The following is a 26,090-nucleotide window of genomic DNA, read 5'->3' as shown; positions in this document are numbered from 1 at the left end:
AGAGCATTGCAAAATCTGCCATGAGCTGTTAAGAACATTTTAAGAAATGTACTGTTATTTATGTTTTATGCAGTTAATTAAGTAATCCCTACTCATTTCTGTGTATCTGGTCTTGAATCTCATGTGCTCAATATTGTCTTTGATGCTGAAACTGTCTACTTGTCATTTCTTCTAATACCATCTTTTCCCTAAAGCATTATATTTCTCTACAAATTCATCAAGACACTGATTGCTCATCCAACCAATGTTTTTCACCAAATATTTTATGCCAAGTGTTCTTTAAAGTTGTGGGAACATCGGTGAAAAAAAATGAAAGCCTTACCCTTATTTGATGTGAACAGCATAAGATGCAACTATTGGGCTCTTCCCTTACAGAATTAGGAAGAGTGATGGAATTTGAAAGACACAAGGAAACAATTGGACCACTGGACTCATGGAGCATGCAAACAGCAGGCATGTGTTGAACTAAACTCTCCTCAATGTACCAATATTCAACTCTGTAAGTTCAAGAGGGCAGCACTTGCCCAGGAACGAAATTCAGAGGGTTAGCAAGGAAGGCGGAATGGAAACAGGAAACACTAAGGGGCAGCGGGATGAGCTATGACACATCGGGGAATTTCAATGGATGAATTAAATCAGAATGTGTGTGATTTCTTGAATCTTGGTCAGTTCTGTAAACCACGTAATTTATAAGAAGACATAAGCCAGTTACAGAGTAAAAAGAAATGCTTCTTAGAATAATCAGTTGTGATACAGAGGCTCACAGCAGAAACCTGAATGCAGTCAGGATGCTAGTCACGAGAAGAACACGTTGTACAGAGACAGCGCCTGTGCTCCCCCAGACACTGTACTATTCCTCACCCCTCTGACACCACTGTGGATGGTGTACCTGCGGGGCAACAAAGGAATCTGGACTGAAATTTTAGGTAAAGTGATGGGAATATGGGATCAGATGGTTAGATGTTGTAAAGACCCCATGGTAGAGAACTGAAAGATCATTTATAATTGTTCTATGTATTATTATACCACACCACATCATATCATATCCTATTGCACTATACTGAGCAATCATTTGACTGCTAGCTAAGAGTTTGGCATTTACAATCAACACCGAGGAATCTAAGGGCAATCCTGGTGATATGCTTCCCAAAGGTCACAGCCTTGAAAATCCCAAAGCACCTTTCTACCCTGCGCATGTGGATTAATCCAAAGTGGGAATTGACTTGGTGACAGCTGAAAACATCAATATTGCTATGAGATACAGTATAGTGTTATTTGTATATACTAATATAATGTACATAAATGGTATATAATTCAGCCTTTCACAAAAGTTACTCTTCCCTCAATTTCTATGTCATATAGTATTTCCCTTTATGGACTGTAGATGGCAGATTAAGTTATCTGTCAATTTATATCTCATTTCCTGATAACTGTTCCTACTTTCTCCACATTAATCTACGACGGTGTGTTATGGAGGCTGAGCCAATTCAACAACAAAAAAGCACTAAAATTTTTAAAAAGTCAGTTTCACTCTTCTATGAGAACTGAGATGAGAGTTAATAATCCAAAACCAGGTCTTTGGGATTTCAAAGACCAGTAATCTTTGGGCAGAGATTTTATCTTCTGCTTTGTGATAGAAAGCCAGTTTACTGAGAGGAAGGAATGAAGGAAATAGACAAAAGGGGAGGAAGTAGACATAAGGAGCGGAAAGGAGATCAGTATAAGAATCAGAGAAAGGAAAGTTATATTACCAACTTCGAAACTTCACAATACCCAGGAAGGTAATATTAGTTGAATTACCCAACTAGATAAATATTTTAATATATATGATTTAAATGAATTCTTATGCTAACATTAGAAATATAAGATTAAAACATTAGTAATTAATTGAAATATTTATATATAGAAAAATGGAAGAGAATTTTTAAAGTGCTTTTCTCATTCCTTTTCCAAAATTCAGTGCATTTAGGAGTTATTTTGATATTAAATGCAGTGATTGTTTAATATACTAGTGACATTCCATTAGAGTCTATAACCTTAAAAATAGTAATGATATAAATAGCCTATAATAATTTTAAGAAAGCAAGAGCAAAGGAAATATTTCCTAACTCATTCTGTGAGGCCAGCTGTGCCCTAATATCAAATCCAGGAGTCCTGGTGGGAGAGTGGATTACTCATTAAGCTGCAACAGCAAGATCAGCAGTCTGAAATCACCAACCACTGCATGGGAGAGAGATGAGGCTTTCTGCTCCATGGGCATTAAAAGTCTTGGAAACTCATGGGGACAATTATACTCTGTCCTATAGGGTCTCTATGAGTCAGAGTAGGTTCAACGTCAGTGAGTAATATCAAAACCAGGTACAAATATATAACAAAGAAAGACTATCATTCAATATTAGCCATGATCATAAATGCAAAATTCTTCAACAAAATACTAACTTATTGAATCCAACAGTGTATGACAAGAATAAAATACTGTAATTATGTAGTATTTATTCCAGCAATGAGAGAGTGGTTCAAAATTTGAAAATCAGTCTCGGTAATACCCTACATCAACTAGTTAAAGGAAAAAATTGAAGTAAACATTGACTACAGAAAAAAATCATAAAGTCAAATCATAATAAACATTTGATAGCATTTAAAAGTATTACTTACATTTTAATTTCCCCCCAAAAGTTGAAAAAAGGTTAAAAAGATGGTTTGATAGAGTACATCTATAAAACTTACCACTACAGTTTTGTTTAATGGTGAAAATTCAGATATATTTCCCATTGGATTCATGACAGAGCAAGGATATCCCCTCTAACACTCTTATTTAAATGCAAGTCCTAACCAACACTGTAATTCAAATTAAAAAAATAAAAAGCGTACAGACTGGGATGGAAGAAGTAAAGCTGTCTCTGTTCACAGAAGACATCACTGTCGATGTAGAAAACCCAAAGAAACCGCCACAAACAGAAAATACTAAAACTAATAAAGAGAGCAAAATGATAGCTTGAAAAATAAAGATAAAATCACCAATAAATTCCCACATAACAATAATGAGCAGTAACTAACCAAAATGAAGTCTGCAGCCATGGCAATAATAGATCAAAGTGCAAACAAAATTAATGGCCTAAAAACTACATAACACTAGTGAGAAAAATGAAAGGACAAAATACAGATTCTTTGTTCATGAATTGGATTGATCACCAATACTGTGGATTGTAAAATCTTCCCAACTAGATCTATATACTTAATGCACTTCTAATCAAGATCAAAAATAGTTTATAGCTATTGAAAAACATGATAGATGAAGTTGATACTTAGCCCTTGTGATATTCTTCCCTAAACCAAGAAATTAAAATAATTTTAAACTCCGTAACTCTAATCTCATCATGAGATTGGACATCAGACAAATATCAAGTGAGAGACATTTAACAAAAAAGTTCACCAACACACGTCAACACTTGCATGGTCCTCAAACAAGGAGAAATATCAGGGAACCTGTCACAGCCACAGGAGTCCAGGAAGTCTGACAAACAAATGTAGGATTCTGGATAGAGATCATAAAAGGCATCTATGTGAAATTTTTATGGAAATGTATTTTCTGAATTGTAAATGTTCTATTAAATAAAACAAACTAGCTCCAGAGCTTCACCCATGCTGGGTTGTATGTCGCAAAGAACATAAGAAAACACACAACCAAGAGTCATGAAAATTACCAACAATGAAAAATTCAACAGAGATAAATCCCATTATGAAAAAAATAGAAAATACTTAAAAATATTAACAGCCAGATCGAGCACAAAGTAGAGAGCTCTCATGACAAAATTTCAACCCAACCATTGAAGTCAAATTTATCATTTCAATCTACTATGGTCATCGCCAAAATATACTACTGTTGGATAACCAGATTATTCCTCTATCTTAATCATAGTCTCAGAAAATCACTAGAATAAGAGTTCTTGTTGGAGATGGCAGGGGAACTAGATAGGGGCAGGGAAAAGGATAAGAGGGATTTTAGATCCAGAAATACAAGAAGGAAAAAATGTTTTGAAGCTGATAATGCACAGCATTGTTTGCTATGGAATGATATGATGTCTGCATTGGGTCCTAACAAGATTATTGAACAAAAAGAAAAATGCATTACAATAGGTTAGTATTAGAAAAATTGTTGAAAGAGTAAAGTTAAGTAAAAATTTTAAAACCAGTCCTATGCAAACATTTTGAAAACAACGAGATATAAACTTGACTCAGAGTTCACAACCTGCCTTGGACTAGAAAAAATCACAGCTTTAGCTCGCATATTCTGCATCTGTGAAACCAAAATTCTGATGCCAACTGTACAGACAAGTTTAAAAAATAAATAACATTTTTAAAATTTTAAATGAATAAATAAACAGTTTAAAATTTCAGGCTGCCCCATATTACTTGGATGTATTATTTTGGGTATATTATAACTAAAAATCTCACAGATTCATCTCCCACTTCTGTGCTTTTTCCACTTTTCATCTCTCTATGGTTTACCCAGGAGCAGTCGTCTGCTCTGCACATGGACCAGAGCAATGTCTCCAAAGGCAAGTCTGACTGCAGACAGACTGTACTGCAAATTCTGCCTCGATTCTCCGCTAAGTTCAGAGTTGTCCTTCCATAGGCAAAATATACAGCTGTGTGTTACATGGCTGCTGCCTAACTGTCAATATTCATGTTTCACTTTCCATTCCTTGCTTTAATTGTACATCAGTTATTATTATGTGCAATTTCCAATGAATACTTTATGGTTTTCATAGTCCCAAATTACTCCCCTCCTGTATCCTCCTTCAAAGTTCAGTGTGACCATCATCTCTCTGTGAAACCTTCACTAAAATTCCCCAGGAAGGGCAACAATAGGACCCATGTCAGTAGGATTGCAGAGTCGGGATAAGCACGCACTTACTGTCTGTTACCTTACGTAGAATGTAGGATACTTTCAAGAAGGGAAATGTCTACTCATTTAATTGTGTCCAGACTATAAGTTAATGCTTAATAAGAGTTTTGTGAGTTATTATGTGAATAAGTAGTTGAATGAGGTTAACCGACACATTAATGCAGGGAAGCAAGGAAGGCTGTTGACAGAAGGAGGTTGCAGGAATGAGAGCCAGCACCAGGGAAGACAGAGCAGAGAAAGAAGACATTGTCATGAAGCCAGAATCAGGGACTCCAGAACCAGAGACACTAACTCATCAGGACTTTATCTATTAAACTTGCTTTTATTTGTTATACCTGTTGATCCGCCTACAGACACTACCAATAAGAGAGGGCCATCACGCATCACCACTCTCCAGGCACCTGCAATGATGTTGTACCTCATCCAGAGAAGACTTCACCAGTGCTGCTTCTCCCATGTGTCACTGCTAAAGTTAGAGGTCGTGCCCCCACGAAGAACATGGAGATGCATCCACTTATGAGGTTTCTAGAAGGTACAACTGAGTTTTCTCATAACCTTAGATGAATCAAATAGATCTGAGTCTCAGTGTAGAGGAAATGTTAACAATCCTTTGGCTCTAGTGGATGAAATCCCTTGTGCCTCATTAATGAAGTACTTTTTTGTCTTACATTCCCTGATAATTGTATTTCTCCAGAGCTAAGAGAACAAAATTCAAACGTGTGCCAATTTGACCCTTTGGGAGACAATGTGGAGCTCCATGCACCGCTTTCTCCCACTGGACTACTTCTTCCCAGAAGGTGGTCATCTCTATTGTGCTGTGTCTCCAGCATGCAGGGTAATGTCTACTGATCACTCTGAGATGCATTTCCTTCTCCAAAAACCCAAAGAACACAGATTGACATCATTTAACAAGATACCAGGGCTTTATGAAGCACTTCTGATCACACACTGCCCCACCACACCACTACTGTACTTTTCTATGTCTTTTATTTCAATTAATTGACAATAGACCCTGAGTAAATGGAATGTCATCCCTGTAGGGAGGGTGTTGGAAGATAAGATGATAGGATATTCACAGTGAGTGTCTACACATCTGCAGGTCATAATAGATAAAAAGCCTAAATGGCACAATGTCCATAAGATAGTTCATATATAGTATTGACATTTTATTTCATATTATCATATAATATAATGACAACATTATCATATAATATAATGATAACAATATAACATAATAACATTTCACATACCATATAAATATATTCATTGGTTTATGTCATTATTTTTAGAGTGATTTGCTAATTGAAATCAATGATACCTGTGGCATGTTAAGTGTTACTTAAAAGGGAATCTGTCCATCTGGTAGCTTTCTGTTCTGTGAATGGAAAGAGGTATTACAGAAGGATCCGCTCTAGTTGAAGATGTGAGAAGAGAAAAGGGAAATCTATCTGAGGAGGAGCCACTTAAGGCAATAAGTGGAGAATGGGGAGTGGAAGAATGGGCCAGGGAAGAGGCTCCTCTGGTCTAATTGGCATCTGCTTCAGAGGCCTTTGTATACATTTTACAGCTGAACTCCACCACTCACCGTTCTGGCTTGGCCTATTAGCATCAATTAAAACCATACTTACATGATCAGTCCACAGAATGATAAACATATGTGGATGGGCCGCACCCCAGAGCCTGAATGAAAAGTCCAATAGTAAAGGATACTCGGGATTTCTACATGAATACCCAGTGCATTACATTCTCTGTTGCTTCCTGTTCTGAAATTCATTTTTTGTCTTGCATGATTTTGTATATTAGTAATTACTAGTGTGCTTCAAAAATATGTGGAATACTTGAATTAATACTTAATGGAACTTTGCCACAACTTTTCCAACTCTCACATATAGCCCTCACGTATTGCTGATGTTGGGGAAGTGTGCAAGTATTGTGAAGAACAGATTGTTGCTTCCTCCAAATGCTAACCGTTAGTTCAGCAAGTGACCAGCAATTCGACTGTTAGGTACAAAAAGAATTAAAAATAGGTATTTAAGCAAATACTGGTATATGAATTCTGACAGAAGCAGTATTCACAAGTACTTACTGGTAGAAACAATCCAAATGTCAACAGAGGAGCACAATGTGGCATTTATATACACTAGATGATTGTTAGTCACTGAGAAGCCATGAAGCAGGATTCCATGATAGGGAATGGGTGATTCTTGGAAACTTACGCCTAGTGAGAACAAAGCGTATCCAACTCACTGTCCTGCAGTCAGTTCTGACTCACAGTGACCTGTGGGGTAGAGCAGAACTCCACAGAGGTTCCCCAGGCTGGGATCTTTATAGAACAAACTGCCAGATCTTTCTCCCATAGAGGAACTGGTGACTTGAGACCTCAAAACCACTGAAATTAAATTAGCAACTGAGTACATTTGGTTTTATGTTAACTAGCTTGCGCCAGGATTCTTAGTATTATAGGAATTGGTGTTTCCCGCTGATGTGACCTAACATAAATAACTCCATGATGGAATTTACTGTGAGCCTCAAAGCAGATATAAGAGGATTAGGGAGGAAACACTCTAATCACCCAGGCCATAGCTGTGCTGCAATTGAAAGAAAGTTTCCTCAGGGATGGTGCCTAGTCTTCTGTAAGCAGACTTTGTAGGCAGACTTGCCACTTCCTCCTTGGTGGATCTGGATCTGACATCCTCCTCGGAGCCAACCGCCTGCTATATTTCCTCATAATCTGGGAGCTATCAATGACCTGCCTTATGATTGCCAACATTGAGGGTTTTTTTCTCTGCGGCCTGAAGTCTGACCTGTTTATTTTGACATTTTCTATCTCTCCCTGCATCAGCCTGTGATCTGTCTGCTTCCTGGGTGGTTTTCTTGCTTCCAGGTTTGCCAACCATGGCAGTTACTGGGTCATGTTAAGACTCCAGTTTAACATCTGACACACAGTTGTGAGCCAGATTGTGCTTACTCACTTCTCCATCCATCTATATGGCTATGGAGATACAGAGATAGAGATAGGAAATATAATATGTATCAAGGGAATTGCTCACACTTGTAAATGTGTGTTGTAGATATATAGATAGATGGATAAATAGGCAGTTATAGATATCAAGATATGATGGGTCGTGTCCCCACTGAGAATGCATTCAAGCACCCACATGAGTGTTAAACGTCAGTGTCACCAGCGTTCCATTGGCCTGTGTGGGTGGGGGAAGGGATGCCAAAGGCCATATATCGTGTACTCCATTTATATGAAATATCCCAATCCCCAATAATTATGAATCATTCTAAATTGCATGTTTATCCATTTCATCCTGGAAGCATTAGTAGAATCCTTCAATCACTTCATCACTAGCTCTCAGGGTGCGTTTATAATTTGGAACATTAGTTGCATTGTTTGATTTCCTTGAAGAAGGATAAATATAATCCTATCACAGATAGCATTGTACTTCAAGATAGATCTTGATATAGCCTTTCAGAGGGGCAAATGATCACAATGATCAATATTATCACCCTCAGGGGATCTGACAACAGAAATGTTGGTAAAGGGAGACAGCAGACAGTGTGAGTTATGAAAATAATAATAATTTATAATTATGAAGGGGTCAGGAGGGTAGGAGGGTGGGAGAGGGAGGGAAAAAGAGGAGCTTATACCAAGGACTCAACAGAAACAAAATGTTTGGAAAAGGATAATGGTGACATATGTACAAATGTGTTTGATACATTGATACATGAATTGTTATAAGCTTTGTAAGAGCCCACAACAAAATAATGTCGATTAAACAGGAAGAGAAATCCTTTCTGACAATGAAGTCACACTTTTCCTCATGAAGGTGTCATTCTTGGCATAGTGAAACTTTCAATTTTCTGATTGTAAACGGCCTATTTCAGCTCCTTCACGTCTATGATCTCAATCATTTTATGTTCCGTTACTTATTTTATAACTTCCTATTTGCCTAGATTCCTACTTCATACATTCCAAGTTCTGAATATTAGGTGATTTTTGCAGGCATTTAGTTTCTCGTGTTGAGTTGTGTCCCATCAGCCAATGAAGATCTGGAAGGCTCTGCTCTGCAGCATTGACACCGTCCCTGGCAATGTAGACGACTCTACTTGGAGAAGGCAGCTCTTCCTCTGTCACGTTCTGAGTGCCCTCTGACCTGAGGGGCTCATCTTCTGACACTCTGTCTGACAAAGCTCTCCTTCTGTTCATTAGGCCTTCAGTGTCTGACCGTGTCCTGATGCTGTGCACAAGGGGTTTAGTGGTTAATTTCTCTGAAGTGGACAGCTGCTTCCTTCCTTGTGTTCCTTTCTCAGTTTAGAAGCTCCCCTGAGAGAAACTTGATTAGCTTGTCTTTTGAAATTTCAGTAGCATGTCTTCCAGCAATACACAAGCCATGTTAAAAAATGGTAGTAGTACATTTGAGAAACATGTTTAGCCTTTAAATGGTAACATTATAAATCACCCCTCTAGGGTATGTGATACCTATATTGATAAATTAATATTTAGTGAAGGTAGTTGAATTTCAAATACTCTTTAGAAAAAGAAAGTATACATGTACAGAACAGCTTTTGGACCAAAATACATTGTTGGATATATTGTTGACCTGTACAGATACAATATTCAAGTGATTGGACAATACTTTTGCAAAACTTAAGGTTGGACAAAGGTCAATCAATAATGCTCATTCACTAAAGAAGAACCATGGCTGCTGATGATTCAGAGATGTCATTAAAGTAAAGAGAGTCTGAAATACTCCATGGCCGTGCTGACCTGCCATCCATCTGCTTCTTCTCACAGTATTGCCTTAATCCAAGAGAGTCGTTCAGTTTCTTAAATGCACTGCAGGTGAGTTTAAGACAAATTCCAGCTTACTGAGTGGGAGTTTCTAATCAGAACCTGTTGTGACCTGTGAAGGATATTGTTCTTGTGAACCTTAAAAGGACAGACTCTATACTCCTAGGTTACCAAAAACTGGATACAAATTGGCAAATTGGTTCAAAGTTGCTAATTAAAAAATAATTCTTGGCATATTCTTAACTTGGGTGGTGGTGGTGGGCGGAATTCTATGAGAAATGTTAATCAGTTTTCCCAATGGCAGATTGCCCCTCGAGGTTACTCACCAACAGATGTATGATTCCCTTCACCAACACAGACCTACCTGCCCTCCTCTACTTGAATTCCCACTGAGGTTCACTGAGCACCCTGGTAGGAGTGTCTGTTGATCTGGGGTGATCACAGAACAATGTCATATGACAGGAGATGATTTGTCTTCTCCTTCTCTCCTCATCATATGTAACTGACCGCATCTAAGGAAGACCTCTGTCAAAGTGGTTACAAAGAAGGACAAATAATCACACGATACATACACCGTGAGCATTAGGCAGACACAGAGTGGATTCAAAGATCACCTGACCTGAGAACAGAAGTCTCCCTTCATCTTATAGTGCTGGCCCATATAATAGTTCTTTTTTATGATTGATTAACCACTCAGCTTCATGGTTTTCCAGTTCATCCATCATCAGGACTTTCATGGATTCATCACTGTTTTTATGGATACGCAGTATTCCGTTGTGTTTATGTACCAGTTTCTTTATCAATGCTCCCACTGATGAACATTTGAGCTAGTCCCAGTTTATTATGAATCCTCGGTGATAAGCATAGGAAAGCATATATCTGTTTGTGTTGTTACTTCTTTCAGGTATCTACTCAGCAGAGGAATTGCTGGGTTGTCTGGTATTTCTATTCCCAGCTTTTTTGAATATTGCCATATCAATTTTCATAATGTTTGCACACGTTTACAAGCCCACCACCCAATTAAAAATAAACTAATCTAGAGCATGTCATTCCAATTTTCTGCTCTGAGATAGTAGAAACTGTGCTTACAAGGCAGCAGAAATAAGTCCCTTAGTTTGTCATATGACAGTGGGCCATGGCACATCTCCAGGAGTGCTTTTCCTCTTGAAATAACAATTAAATTTTTTAATAGTTTTTATGTGGTCTTCCAGAAAGAACAAAATATGAGGTTATGGCCAATGAGTCCAAAATAAAGAAAAATATTACTTTTCATATATACTCAATTATTTTTATATATAACATTTTTCAAATGTTCATTTTACATCTCCCTGGAATAGTTCAACTGCTACATTCGATGTGTCATAATTTAAAAATCATTTTATTGGAGGCTATTACACCTCTTATCACAATCCATACATACATGTGTCAAGCACATTTGTACATATGTTGCCTTCATCATTTTCACAAGTTTCTTTCTACTTGAGTCCTTGATATCACCTCATTTCCCCCTTCCCAACCTTACTCTCCCTCATGAACCCATGATAATTTATAAATTATTATTTTTTCATGTTTTATACCATCACCAACTTTTTTTGTTGTTTGTCCCCCTGGGCGGAGTTTATATGCTGATCATTGGGATAGGTTCCCCCTTTCTTCTCCCACTTTCCCCTTAGCCTTCTGGTATTGCTACTCTAATTATTGGTCCTGAGGGGTTTACTGTCCTAGATTCCCTGTGCTGTGAGCTCTTATCTCTGCCAGTGCACATGCTCTGGTCTAGCCAGATTTGTAAGGTAGAATTGGGGTCATGAGAGTTGGGGGAAGAAGCACTAAAGAACTAGGGGAAAGTTCCATGTTTCATCAGTGCTATTTGCACCCTGACTGGCTCATCTCTTCCTTGTGAACCATCTGTGAGAGGTTGTCCAATTGTCTACAGATGGGTATTGGGTCTCCTCTAGGCCATCCCCCTCATTCACATAGATATAATTTTTTTCCTGGGTGTTTGATGCCTGAAACCTGATTCCACTGACAACTCATGATCACCAGGCTGATGTGCTTGATCTATGTGGGCTTCACTGCTTCTCAGCTAGTTGGCTGCTTGTTTATCTTTAAACTTTTAAGACCACAGATGTTGTAGCTTTTGCTAGCCAGACACCATCAGCTTTCCTCACTACATTCACTTATGCACCCATTTTTCCTTCAGTGATTGTGTCAGGAAATTGAGTGTGGTAGTTACATAATTTGTTTTCAATTTGAGACTTAAGAGCGAAGGGGTGGAATTTAGCCTGTCAATCAGATCACAGCTTTATGACCTCATTTGGAGGTGCTAAGGAGAGAAATAGCTTGCTTGAGATGGGACCCATGCTCACTCCTAGTGAGACATTACTGACAATGAGCTACATTGAGATATGCTGATGGCAGTCAGAGCCCTGGAATTCTGATCTAAAAATATATCGAGTTCATCACGAAGCTCAAAAACACAGTTTAACACTTTTCCTCTTGACTATCATCTCACTTCAGTGTGAAATAGCAAAGCATTATTCGGCGCATCCAACTCATTTCACAGTTGCGATAACAGTTGACTGTTTAAAGTGTTTGCCTTTAATAAATTGACAGAGCTTATCACACTTTTAATTACTTCTCATAACTCTGGTAGCAGCATCTTCATTGCTAATATTTGCAATGAACCATACAGTGAGTTCCAGTGACTTTTGGTGACTCACTCAGTACTAAACTTTGAAATCCAGATCAACTTCCTAGTATAGCTGGAGCACCGTCTGTGCAAACACCACAAGCCTTTTTCCAAGAGATCTAATGCTCTTTCAGGAATGAATCAACTGTGTCAAATACATCACGTGCAGTTGTTTTCGTTACAAAAGGTGTGAAAAAAAGAAACTCATCTATAACAGCAGCAACATTAATATACCTCATGGAAACACATAACCGTGAACAGTGTTCAATGTCATGAAGCTGGATGCTAATTATTGGAAGTGGATCAGATTTAATTTCCTGGATTACCTCATCCAAAATATCAGCACACATGTCATCTATTCTTCTGCAGACAGTGCTCTCCATTTTGTAACAAATTTGTCTCCAATCATAACTTGTACAATGTCTTTGGCCTCTGACAACAGTAAATCCTCACCAATGGTGTGAGGTTTCATAGCTCTGGTGATTCTGAGTGCCACCAAAAATGAAGTTTCAACATCTGCTACGTTTGTTTGTGGTATTTGCCACCAGTGTCAAGTCTGGTTTTCTTGAGTCCATCAGCGTCGCTTCTAAATAGTTGGTCTCCTGGCCAGCAAAGCTCAGATGCTCGCTATCAAAATGGCATTTAGTTTCTTCAGCTTCATAGAATCGGCTGATAGAACTTCACACAAATTACACATTGTGCTTTCTCAATTCCTGCTGTAATTATTGAGGTAACACCATACTGTAAGAAATCCTCACTTTCTTTTCTTTTCTTAGCGTTCTTCTCTACATGATCCATTGTCATGGGATGGTTTGCTAATGAAAATAATATATAACAATAGCTTTAGTAATACACACACACACATACATATCAGTAGTTGATGATTTTACAATACATGATTTTACTTTTACCCAGTAATTATTATTCATGACTGAGGGGACCAATCCTGTATTGTGACGTCGAAGATAGAGTTGAATGACGCCTGACCCAGCTTCAGAGAAGCTGGATGGTGGGAGTTGGCTGCCCAAACTCGCTCTCGACATGTATTTGGACTTGTTTTATTGGCCTTGCCATAATTATTTGGAAGCTTTTGTGAAAGATTCTAAAAAAGTTTATCATCCTCTTCCCACGGTTTTTCCATTTCCTTATTTTGGTTACGGCATATGGGGCAGAATACAGCATCCCCCTCCAGGAAATAATCCAAAGAGAAATAGAATTCCTGGCCTTGATTTACCTTATACGAGGGCTTACAATGAAAATGGCATAAGAATAGTTAACAAAGAAATGTGTACAAGTTCCTTTTAGTAGTGTAAGTTTTATGGAACAGTTAGCAAGACGAGGGCCTCCGTGATGTTTGAAGTCCACTGCAGCAAAGCTACCTATTTGAGGCAACTTGAAGTCCACTGAAGCAAAGCTACCTATTGTGAGGCAACTCATACCTTGGTACAGAAAGACTTTGGGGAGTTTATTTATGGGAACTTAGTGGAAAAGTAAAAACAAGAAATGAAAGCCCTAGAAGAACAGCCCAAGAAAGAACAGAAAGAACAGCCAAAGCCTGTCAAGTAATATTGATAATGAAATGTATTAATGCTTTATTGATTTCATAGTTAGAACAATGAGCTTTAGTTGGATGAAGCGTGTTCAGTTATTGTTAGAAGGTTTATGTCTATCACCCTTGTATGAGAAAGGTATAGTTTCAAGATGTACCAATTTTTAACGAAGAATCATGATGTGATTGATGTAACTTGTTACGGTCTTGTGGCCTGAGAATTTCCTAATGTATGACCTCAGGCCATAAGCTTTAAGCCAAGAAAAAGAATATATAAGTTGAAGCTTTGCATGAATAAAATTTGAAGAGTCACCACAACCTTTGAGTCCTGTGGTTTCTGTCTCCCAATGATCGACGCCTTACCCATCTAGCCTGGGACCTTCACCCGCTGTGGCTGGACCATGGCACATCACATGTTGTTTTACTTCAAATCCTGCTACTTTCAACACAACAACTGCTTTCAACCCAGTGACTGCTCTCAACACAGTAGCAGCTCTCTACACCTGTGTGACTGGTCCACATAAGAACATTATGGTGCCAACCCTGTCACATACACCTGTATTTGTAAAAGGTATATGTCATGGAGCTGGTGCGTTGATGTCATCATATGGAGTAATCATATATATCTGCATGTGGACGGAACCTCCTAGAGACGGATAGAGGAGCAGTGTTTCCATTGATCATAGGCAACCCCTGTGAAATGGTCATTCGAAGTACGAAGGGTTCACAGCCAACAGGTTGAGAACCACTAATATAGAATTTTCAAACAAACAATAATATAAGTGTATCTGTATCTCACAGCATAAACCGAAAATGCACACAATTAGAAAATGTGCCACCCTCATTTAAATATAACATTCTATGAGTGAACAAAACACAACTATTCTACAATTATGGGACCCCCTACTTCATAATCCTATGAGCATACTCCCCCACCTATGAAAGCTGTAAGTCAACCACTTCATGCCTTTATCCCTGAATTTTGGGTATCCAATTTCTGTGCTGCCAACTTTTATCAACCCAGTGCTCTGAGGAGACAATCCTAATCTGTGATGTGAAGACTCTGCATTCAAGATGGAACCTTGTGACGTCTGCATCCATAAGCAAAGTCAAATTGGAGCAGGCCATCCATAAAGTCCATGACCATATGCACCAGTTCACAGGCTCAAATATCTGCTCTTCATCTTGTCAGTTTCTGGTCAGCTCAATGTGGGCTGCTTCACTTCCTCTCACCAGGATGCCCCATTGGCTGCCTTGCCTTGAGACCATGGGTGCCATCACGAATCCTCAGCAACTCTAGCCCTCTGGTGCTCAGAAATGAACGTGAGACCAGTCACCCTGCTCTCATTTCCTCCTCTGGTCCCTGTGAACCAGCTCCATGGATGGCAGTGGCCAGACTCAACCCATCTCTTGACTGCTGCATTTCTCTCACTTGTACTCCACAAGTGGATCCAAGTGGTCACCTAGCAAGCCTATCATCCTGCTCACAGGTGCCCTTTAACAGTTCAATCCTAGAGCAGAGGGTTCCTTTCACGTGCCAAATTATTCTAGCATTAGTCCAAAATGCAAATAGCCAAAAAGATCCTTTTTTAAAATCTGTCAACAACCCCCTAGGCATGTCTTTTCACCTTGAAATGCCCCAAATACCCTGTGATGTACTAGTGAAATAAGGCGATTTATTGACAGGTCTAGGAGTCTTGGAGTAGACCATGAATACATATAGATGTGAGACAGAAAATGTACGTAAGCGTATTTAACCATTGTTACAAATATATCTTTACATGTGGAATATACTTTTTAAAGTTTGGTCCAGCAAGTCCTCAACTTCTCTCTCACCTTGTGCATCTCCCATGGGTAGTCTCTGTGGACGAGGAAACAATGGAATATGCCCGAGTCAGCCCTCTTTCCATTGCTGCATTTCCCCTACTCCCACTCAGCAAGTGAATCCCGGTGATTTCTAACATGAACACACCAAGTTCAGAATTCCTTTAACTTTCTCTCCTAGGAGGGTGGTTATCTGCTGGGCAAAGATTTTCCATCTTTGATGAAACATATAGGGACATGATCAGAGTAAAGTTATGGAAACCTCTTAGACATGAGCAAACACCTTGAGGAAAGAAGACCCTGAGCTTCGGCAATCAGAAACATCATCTTCGACTCAACAAGGTCAACTGGCAGAGCAGAGCGAGAAAGTACAATGCTCTGGATTCTGATTTGGTACCAAGTAGCTGGAATCGTAAGTGCTCATAAGCAGGCATATCATGTGGAAATATTTGTCTCTTTTCATCTGGAGAAAATAAAAGTGATGGAAACTGAAAAACACATGGAAACAGACCAGTGGACTAAGGGACATTGAAAATATTAGTCTCTATGATCTTGAGAGTAGGATGGTTTCCTGATACCAACACAGAACTCCTCTGAAACTGCCCACCCTAGAAGGTACTAACATAAATTATCCATTATATAAATTACTACAGAAGTGTGAGAAGAATGTGGAACAGAACTCAAAATTATAAGGCTTATTGGTTGGATAGAGACTGGTGATAGCACTAAGATTATAGCCCTTAGTGACCCATAGAACTGGAATTAAACTCCCCCCATATGAGAAAAACTAACAGTTTAAGATCCTAAAGTAAGAAGGACCCACAGAGAAGGAGGAATGGAAATGGGCACACAGGAGGAAATGGCATAAGGGACAGCAGGTACGTTACGAGGTTAGCAATGGATGAGTGGAAATAAACTGTGCAGATTTTAAAAAATAAACTGAGGAACCACTCTACAAGACTTGATATAATCTCAAGGAATGGTTTTCAAAATGTTTTAAATGGATATTTTTATATTATATGTTTTTCCACAGTATCATTTGTCCTAAAAAGAGAGGGTCTAAGAATGTGGGGCAGAGTTGGACTGTGCTCTTCAAGGTGAGCGGTTAGAAAACGCCAGCTGCTCCACAGGGGAAAGATGGCACTTTCTACTCCTGTAGAGAATTCCTGGTCTGAGAACCTACCGAGGTTGTTTAATCCTGTCCTATGGAGCTGCTGAGCTGGTACTGACACCATGGCAGTGAGGTATTTTGGGCTTTTTTTTTGGTTTTATCACTCACTTCACGCTCCACAAAACATTCATTTTAAAGAAATCATAAACTAACTGTATATATTAGAATAAAAGCATGGACATGAGAGGGAACGCGGATCTGATACCCAAAGCCAATCTACAGACAAGTGGACAACATCCTTACATAAAAGTCACAAGGAAGAGATGATCTAGTCAGGGTGGAGTCTAGCACCAATGGAACATACAACTTTCCTCAAGTTCTTTAATGATTCTTCCCCTCCCCCCCTTACCCCATTATCAGGTTCCCAATTCTACATTACAAATCCGGCCAGATCAGAGGCTATACATGGGTACAGAGCTTAGGATGTACATTGGAATTACAGGCAATCCAGGACAGATAAACCCTTCAGGACCAATAATGAGAGGAGAAATACCAGGAAGGGAAGGGGAAGTGTGGGAGAAAAGAGGAACTGATCACAATGATCTACGTATAACCCCATCTTTGATGGACGGACAACTGAAAAGTGGATGGAGGGAGACATTGGACACTATAAGAAATGGAAATAAACAAAGCTGTAATCTCAATGGGAGCATATTGTCTCATATTTCTCCCTCTGAGCAGTGAATAGGTTTGAAAATTCAACCTTTCAAGTAGCCCAAAGCTTAACTCAACAAAGCTGCTTCTTGTGTGCAGAGAAATATAGGGAGCTGTAATTTCCAGAATCATAAAGACAAAGAGATTCACCTGTGATTATTTGAGATGCTAATCAGGCTTCAGGGAGTAACTCAAAAGCAAAAGTGAGGCAGATGTTTTGGTGAAGATAATTTTGTGGTCAAGCATAATTGGTGAGCACTGAGTTGTTTTGAAACAATAAAGACAAATTTCCATTAGTATCATTGAATCCAAGAAGGGATATGTATACCATTGCTAAAAAAAATTGAGGTCTAGGGAGGTATTGTAACTACTGGTCTTGAAGTCACAATTACAACAAAAATGCCTACTATCTGTATGACAGAAGGTTAGTCATGTCCAGGAAGTCAGTGACATCAGTCTTACAGATTCTCCCATCTTTTTCATGGTAAAACAGGCATCCACGTGCTCAGCTGGTCTGGTTTTCAGTGTGGTTCTGGAAGCCGTTTCCAATATTTGAAAATACCACCTTTTTGCTTTTCATTATTTATTCAGAACAAGCTTACAGGCTTCATGCTCAAAATATTCAACAGAACTTCAGTGTAAAGAAAATGTCCCTGGTGGGTTGAAGGTGTCATGCCAGATGTAATCACATTTCAAAATATTTTTGACAATGGGAATCAGAGTATTTCTTTCCCAGTTTTTAAGGGTTCAGGATGATAATGAGCACTGGTCCTTTGTGATAATTCCATGCTATTCCTCTATGGCTAGTGATAAAAATCTATTTCCTAATGAAAGTTGAAGCACCCTGAAAGAACTGGCCTTTGAAGGGACGATATGATTAAAGTAAATACATTTAAAAATATGCAGGAAGGAATTTCATATTATAGCTTCAATTTTTCTTATTATGTCTTAAATATTAAGAAGATTGATTTATGGACATAAGCACATTTAAAATTGAGGAAGTATAATACAGATTTTTATTATTTTGAATTTCATTTTTAAAAGGAACCCTCTACACTTAAGAAAGTGTTTCTGTGATATAGGATGTTCCTCAGCAAACAAGTTTCCTTAGGGCTTGCTTTATGTCTTTATTTCTCAGACTGTAGATAAAAGGATTCAGCATGGGTGTGGCTACAGTGTACATCACTGAGGCTATTGCAGTGGCCCTGGAGCTTTCAATAGCGGCAGAACTAAGATAAACTGCTAAAAGTGTACCATAGAACAAGGAGACCACACAAAGGTGAGAACCACAGGTGGAAAAGGCTTTATACTTGCCTCCAGCTGAGGAAATTTTCAAAATGGAGGACACAATCTTCATGTAAGAGAAAAGGATCCCAGTGAGTGGAATAAAACAAAGAAGTCCACTTGCTAAATACATGACCAAGACATTGAGGAAGGTGTCAGAGCAAGCAAGTTGGATTACCTGATTAAGTTCACAGAAAAAATGGGAGATTTCCAATTTTGTACAAAAAGATAGTCGCAAAACAAATAAACCATTTAATAGAGAGACCAGAAACGACAACATCCAGGAGGCCAGAAGCAGGAGGCCACAGAATCTTGGGTTCATGATGACTGTATAGTGCAGTGGGTGACAGATGGCCACAAACCGGTCATAGGCCATCACTGTCAATAGGAAGTTGTCTAAGGCCGCAAAAAGTATGAAAAAATACATCTGGGTGATGCAGTCTTCATATGCAATTACTTTGGTCTGCATCTGGATGTTCATCAGCATCTTAGGGACAGTGGTGGAGGTGAAACACATGTCAGAAAAGGAGAGGTTGGAGAGGAAGAAGTACATGGGTGTGTGGAGGTGGCTGTCCTTAATGATGGCCAGGATGATGAGCAGGTTCCCAGTGAAGGTGACCAAGTACATAGACAGGAACAGTCCGAAGAGGAGGGGCTGCAGCTCTGCTTCTTCAGAAAGCCCCAGAAGGATGAATTCTGCAATGTTAGTATGGTTTCCTGATTCCATGGAGCTGATGAAACTACTGGGAAAAAGACAAGAGCATTGCAAGCTGTGTCATGAGGTGTTAACAGTTTAAAGGATGTACTGTCATTTACAATTTAAACAATGAATTAATTAATCACTATTCACATCTGTGTATCTCGTCTTGAATCTTATGTGCTCAATATTGTCTTTGATACTGAATCTGTCTACTTGTCATTTCTTCTAATACCATCTTTTCCCTAAAGCATTATATTTCTCTAAAAATTCATTAAGATTTTGATTGCCAATTCAACAAGTGTGTTTGTCCAAATATTTTATGCCAAGTGTTCTTTATAGTTGTGGGAACATCAGTGGGAAAAAAAAAGGAAAAGCCTTACCCTTATTTGATGTGAACAACGTAAGATTGAACTAATGGTCTCTCCCCTTCCAGAGTTAGGAAGAGTGATGGGATTTGAAAGACACAAGGAAACAATTGATCCACTGGACTCATGGAGCATGCAAATAGCAGTCATGTCTGGAACTGAAATCTCCTCCTTGTACCAATATTCAACTCTGTAAGTTCAAGAGGGCAGCACTTGCCCAGGAACTAAATTCAGAGAGGAAGGAAAGAAGGAGGAATAAAAACAGGAAACACAAACAGGCTGCGGGATGAGCTATAACACACCAGGGAATTTCAATGGACGAATTAAATCAGAATGTGCGTGATTTCTTGAATGCTGGTCAAGTCTGTAAACCACGTAATTTATGGTGAGACAGAATAAAAGGAAATGCTTCTTAGTGTAATCACTTGCAATAAAGAGGCTCACAGCAGAAACCTGAATGCAGGTAGGACGCTAGTAACGAGAAGAACACGTTGTACAGAGACAGCGCCTGTGCTCCCCCGACACAGGAGTATTCCTCACCCCTCTGACACCACGGTGGATGGTGTACCTGAGGTGCAAGAAAGGAATCTGGACTGAAGTTGTAGTTAAAGTGATGGGAATAAGGGATCAGATGGTTATGAGGTTGTAACAGACTCCATGATAAAGAACTTAAACATCTTGTACAATTGTCATATGTATTGTTATACCACCCCACATTATACCATATCCTATGGCACTGTACTGAGCAATTGCTTGACTATCGACTAATAGTTTGTCATTTACAATCAACACGGAGGAATCTAAAGGCAAGCCTGGTGATCTGCTTCCCAAAGGTCACAGCCTTGAAAATCCCAAAGCTCAGTTCTGTTCTACACATGTGGATTCATCCAGATCTGGAATTGACTTGGTGACAGCTGACAGTATCAGTATTGTTATGTGATACAATATGGTATTATTTGTCTATACTAATGTACAGGAATGGTATAATTCAGCTTTCAAAAAAGTTATTCTTCCTTTAATTTCTCTGTGAGGAAATTATTTCCATTTTTGAACTTTAGATGGCAGGCTAAGGTGTCTGCTCAATTCATATCTCATTTACTGATAACTGCTCCTGCTCTCTCCACATTCATCTATGATGGTGTGTTATGGAGGCTGACCCAATTCAACAACAAAAAAAACACTAAAAGAAAATGTCAGTTTCACTCTCCTATAAGCACTGAGTTGAGAGTCAATAATCCAAAATCAGGTTTTTGGGTATTACAAAGACCAGTAATCCTTGGGCAGAGATTTTATTACGGCCATCCTCTGCCTTGTGATAGAAAGCCAGAGTACAGAGAGGAAGGAAGGAATGAAATAGACAAAAGGGGAGGAAAGGAGATCAGTATAAGAATCAGAGAAAGGAAGGTTATATTACCTAAATTTCAAATACCCAGAAAAGTAATCAGACTGGAATTACTCAACTAGATAAATATTTTAATATATATGATTGAAATGAATTCTTATGCTAATATTAAAAATATAAGATTAAAATACTAGAAATTAATTGAAATATTCTTATATAGAAAAATGGAAGAGAACTTTTTAAAGTACTTTTTAAATTCCTTTTCCAAAATTCAGTGCATTTAGGAGTTGTTTTGAGATTAAATGCAGTTATTGTTTAATATACTAGTCAAATGCTAGTGGATTCCATAAACTTAAAAAATCATAGTGATGTAAATAGTTTATAATATTTTTATGTAAGCAGGAGCAGAGGGAATATTTCCTATCTTATTCTTTGAAACTAGCTGTATCCTAATATCAAATCCAGGAGTCCTGGTGGGATAGTGGATTACTCACTAAGCTATAACAGCATGATCAGCAGTTTGAAATCACCAGCCACTGCATGGGAGAAAGATGAGGCTTTCTGCTCCATCGAGAGTAAAAGTCATGGAAACTCATGGGGACAATTATACTCTGTCCTGCAGGCTCTCTATGACTCAGAATAGATTCAACGGCAGTGAGTAATATCAAAACCAGATACAAATATATAACAAAGGAAGACTATCGTTCAGTATTACCCATGATAAAAAATCATCAACAAAACACTAACTAATTGAATCCAACAAAACTAAACGTCCCCAGGAAGGGCAACAACATCATGATCCATGTCAGCAGGATTGCAGAGCCGGGATAAGCACGCACTTACCGTCTGTTCCCTTACGGAGAATGTCAGATACTGGAAAGAAGGGAAATGTCTACTCATTTCTTTGTGTCCAGACTATAAGTTAATGCTACATAAGAGTTCTGTGAGTTACAGTGTGAACAAATAGCTGAATGAGGTTAACAGACACGTTAATGCAGGGAAGCAAGGAAGGCTGTTGAGAGAAGGAGGTGGCAGGAATGAGAGGCAGCACTGGGGAAGACACATCAGAGAAAGAAGACATTTTCATGTAGCCAGAATCAGTCTCTAGAGTCAGAGACTCTAACTCGGCAGGACTGTATCCATTAAACTTGCTTTTATTTGTTATACCTGTTGATATGCCTACAGATACTACCAATAAGAGAGCGCCATCACGCATCACCAATCTCCAGACATCTGCGATGATGTTGTACCTCATCCAGAGAAGACTTCACCAGTGCAGTTTCTCCATGAGTTAATGCTAAAGTTGGAGTTTGTGCCCCAGGAAGAACATGGAGATGGACCCACTCGTGAGCCTTCTAGAAGGTACAGCTGTGTTTTCTCATCCCCTTAGATGAATCGAGTAGATCTGGGTCAGTGTTGAGGAAGTATTTAGAGTCCTTTGGCTCTAGTGGATGAAATCCCTTGTGATTCATTAATGAAGTATTTTTTTACATTACATTCCCTGAGAATTTTATTTCCCTGGAGCTAGCAGAACAAAATTCAAACTTTTGCCAGTTTGTCCTTTGAGAGTTAAGTTGGAGCTCTGTGTCCAGCCTTATCCCATTGGACTGCTTCTTCCCAGAAGGCGGTCATCTCTACTGTGCTGTGTCTCCAGCATGCAGGGTAATGTCTAATGATCAGTGTGAGATGCATTTCCTTCTCCAAAGACCTAAAGAACACAGCTGGACATCATTTACGAAGATGCCAGGGTTTTATGAAGCACTTCTGATCACACAGAGCCCCACCACACCACTACTGCATTTTTACTGGGGTGATTAGACCAGCTATCCCGCATCAAGCTGGGTCCAAAATGAGGCTTGCAGATGGAAGTAAAAGAAAGTGACACACAAAGCGTGGCATTGGGAGGACTTCAATCTGATGGACTGAAGTACTGCGTATATTCAAAGCTTGGTTTTTATACTCTTCTTACACAGGGAATGGTTACAGAATAAACATCAAAGAATTTGCTTTGAAAAACATTCTGAACTTCTGATCTATGAAGGTGTTACTTTACTAGGCACACTTTCTAAACACTTGAATAACAACGGCACTATATTCTAACATAAACACAAGGACATGCAATGTTCAAAAGAATCTTAAAGAGATCTTAGAGAACTGAGTTATCTCACACTGCTTTCAGCTGCAAGGTCATAAAGAACTGAATTACTTTGCAATGCTTTTAGCTGCTAGGTAAACAGAGGCACAGGACATTAATTAGTCACCCAGCAATAAACACCTTGACCAGCAGACCTCCTACATTTTAACATGTCTTTTATTTCACTTAAGTGAAAATAGACTCTGAGTAAATGGAATGTCATCCCTGTAGGGAGGGTGTTGGAAGATAAGATGACAAGATATTCTCAGTGAGTGTCTACACATCTACACATCATAATACATAAAAAGCCTAAATGTCACAATGTCCCTAAGATGATTCATATATAGTATTGAAATTTTATTTCATATTATCATATAATATAATGATAACATTATGGTATAATATAATGATAACAATATAACATAATAATATTTAACATACCATCTAAATATAGTCATAGTTTTATATTATTATTTTTAGAGTGATTTGCTAATTGAAATCAATGACACCTGTGACATGCTAAGTGTTATTTGAAAGGGAATCTGGCCATCTGGTAGCCCTCTGTTCTGTGAATAGAAAGAGATATTGCAGAAGGATCTGCTCTAGTTGAAGATGTGAGAAGAGAAGAGGGAAATCTTTCTGAGGAGGAGCAATAAATGGAGGACAGGGAGTAGAAGAAGTGTTCAAGGGAAGAGGCTCCTCTGGCCTGATAGGTGTCTGCTTCAGGGACCTTTGTGTACATTTTACAGCTGAACTCCACCACTCACTATTCTGGCTTGGCATATGGCGTCAATTAAAACCACACCTATCTGATGAGTTCACGGGATGATAAACACATGTGGATGGGCCCCACCACAGAGCCCAAATGAAAAGTCCAATAGTAAAGGATACTCATGATTTCTACATGAATACCCAGTGCATTACATTCACTGTTGCTTCCTGTTCTGAAATTCATTTTTTGTCTTGCATGATTTTGTACATTAGTAATTACTAGTGTGTTTCAAAAATATGTGGAATACTTGAATTAATACTTAATGGAACTTTGCCACAGCTTTTCCAACCCTCACATATAGCCCTCACATATTGCTGATGTTGGGGAAGGGTGCAAGTATTGTGAAGAACAGATTGTTGCTTCTTCCACATGTTACCCCTAAGTTCAGCAAGTGACCAGCAATTCGACTGCTAGGTACAAAAAGAATAAAACATAGGTATTTAAGCAAATACTGGTATATGAATTCTGACAGAAGCAGTATTCACAAGTACTTACTGGTAGAAACAATCCAAATGTCAACAGAGGAGCACAATGTAGCATTTATATACACTAGATGATTGTTAGTCACTGAGAAGCCATGAAGCAGGATTACATGATACGGAATGGGTGATTCTTGGAAACTTACGCCTAGTGGGAAGAAAGCGCATCCAACTCACTGCCGTGCAGTCAGTTCTGACTCAGAGTGACCTGTGGGGTAGAGCAGAACTCCACAGAGGTCCCCCAGGCTGAGATCTCAATAGAACAAACTGCCAGATCTTTCTCCCATAGAGTACCTGGTGACTTGAGACTTCAAACCACTGAAATTTATGTAAAGCAACTGAGTTGATTTGGTTTTGTTTCAACATGCTTGTGCCAGGATTCTTAGTATTATAGGAAGTGATGGTTCCCCCTGATGTGACCTAGCATACACCTCCATGATGAAATTTACTGTGAATAGTAAAGCAGATGTAAGAGGATCAGGGAGGAAACAGCCTAATCACCCAGGCCATAGCTGTGCTGCAATTGAAAGAAAGTTTCCTCAGGGATGGTGCCTAGTCTTATGTAAGCAGACTTTGTAGGCAGACTTGCCAATTCCTCTTTGCTGGATCTTAATCTGAAATCTCTCTGAGCCAACAGCCTGCTATATTGCCTCAGAATCTGGGAGCTATCAAGACCCACCGTATGACTGCCAACATTGAGGGTTTTTACTCTTGGACCTGAAGCCTGACCTGTTGACCTTGACATTTTCTGCCTCTACCTGCACCAGCCTGTGGTCTGTCTGCTTCCTGGGTGGTCTTCTTGCTTCCTAGCTTGCCAACCACGGCAGTTACTGAGTCATCTGAAGACTCCAGTTTAACATCTGACCCACGGATTTGAGCCAGATTTTGCTTACTCACTTCACCACCCATCTATATGGCTATAGAGATGCATAGAGAGAGATAGGAAAAATAGTATGTATCAAGGGAATTTCTCACACTTATAAATGTGTGTTATAGATACATAGATAGATAAATAGGCAGTTGTAGATATCAAGATAGGATGGATCTTGTTCCCACTGAGAATGCATTCAAGCACCCACATGAGTGTTAAACGTCAGTGTCACCAGCGTTCTATTGGCCTGTGTGGGGTGGGGGAAGGGACACCAAAGGCCATATATCCTGTACTTCCATTTATATGAAATATCCCAATCGCAAATAATTATGAATCATTCTAAATTGCATGTTTATTCATTTCATACTTTGAGCATTAGCAGAATCCTTCAATCACTGCATCATTAGCTCTCCTGGTTGGTGTATAATTTGGAACATTAGTTGTATTGTTTGGTTTCCTTGAAGAAGGATAAATACAATCCTATCACACATAGCACAGCACTTCAAGATAGATCTTGAAATATCATTTCAGAGGAGCAAACGATCACAA

At 39.0% G+C, this 26,090-nt stretch overlaps 1 protein-coding gene across 1 annotated transcript; it reads right to left on the bottom strand.

Annotated features, from left to right (window-relative positions):
- Positions 1 to 18,684: 18,684 nt before the first annotated feature.
- On the bottom strand, positions 18,685 to 19,605 carry LOC142432098 (olfactory receptor 7A5-like). The gene has a single exon (XM_075537181.1). The coding sequence runs from the start codon at positions 19,603 to 19,605 to the stop codon at positions 18,685 to 18,687; it is 921 nt and encodes a 306-aa protein (XP_075393296.1).
- Between the last annotated feature and the right edge of the window lie 6,485 nt (positions 19,606 to 26,090).

This window comes from Tenrec ecaudatus, chromosome 1, assembly GCF_050624435.1.
Source record: "Tenrec ecaudatus isolate mTenEca1 chromosome 1, mTenEca1.hap1, whole genome shotgun sequence".
Classification (NCBI taxonomy): domain Eukaryota; kingdom Metazoa; phylum Chordata; class Mammalia; order Afrosoricida; family Tenrecidae; genus Tenrec; species Tenrec ecaudatus.
Note: the sequence above shows the minus strand (reverse complement) of the source record. Positions and strands in the feature narration are given on the sequence as shown.

Coding starts and splice junctions, on each gene's coding strand:
- LOC142432098 (XM_075537181.1), bottom strand. CDS start 19,605: ATGGAATCAGGAAACCATACTAACATTGCAGAATTCATCCTTCTGGGG.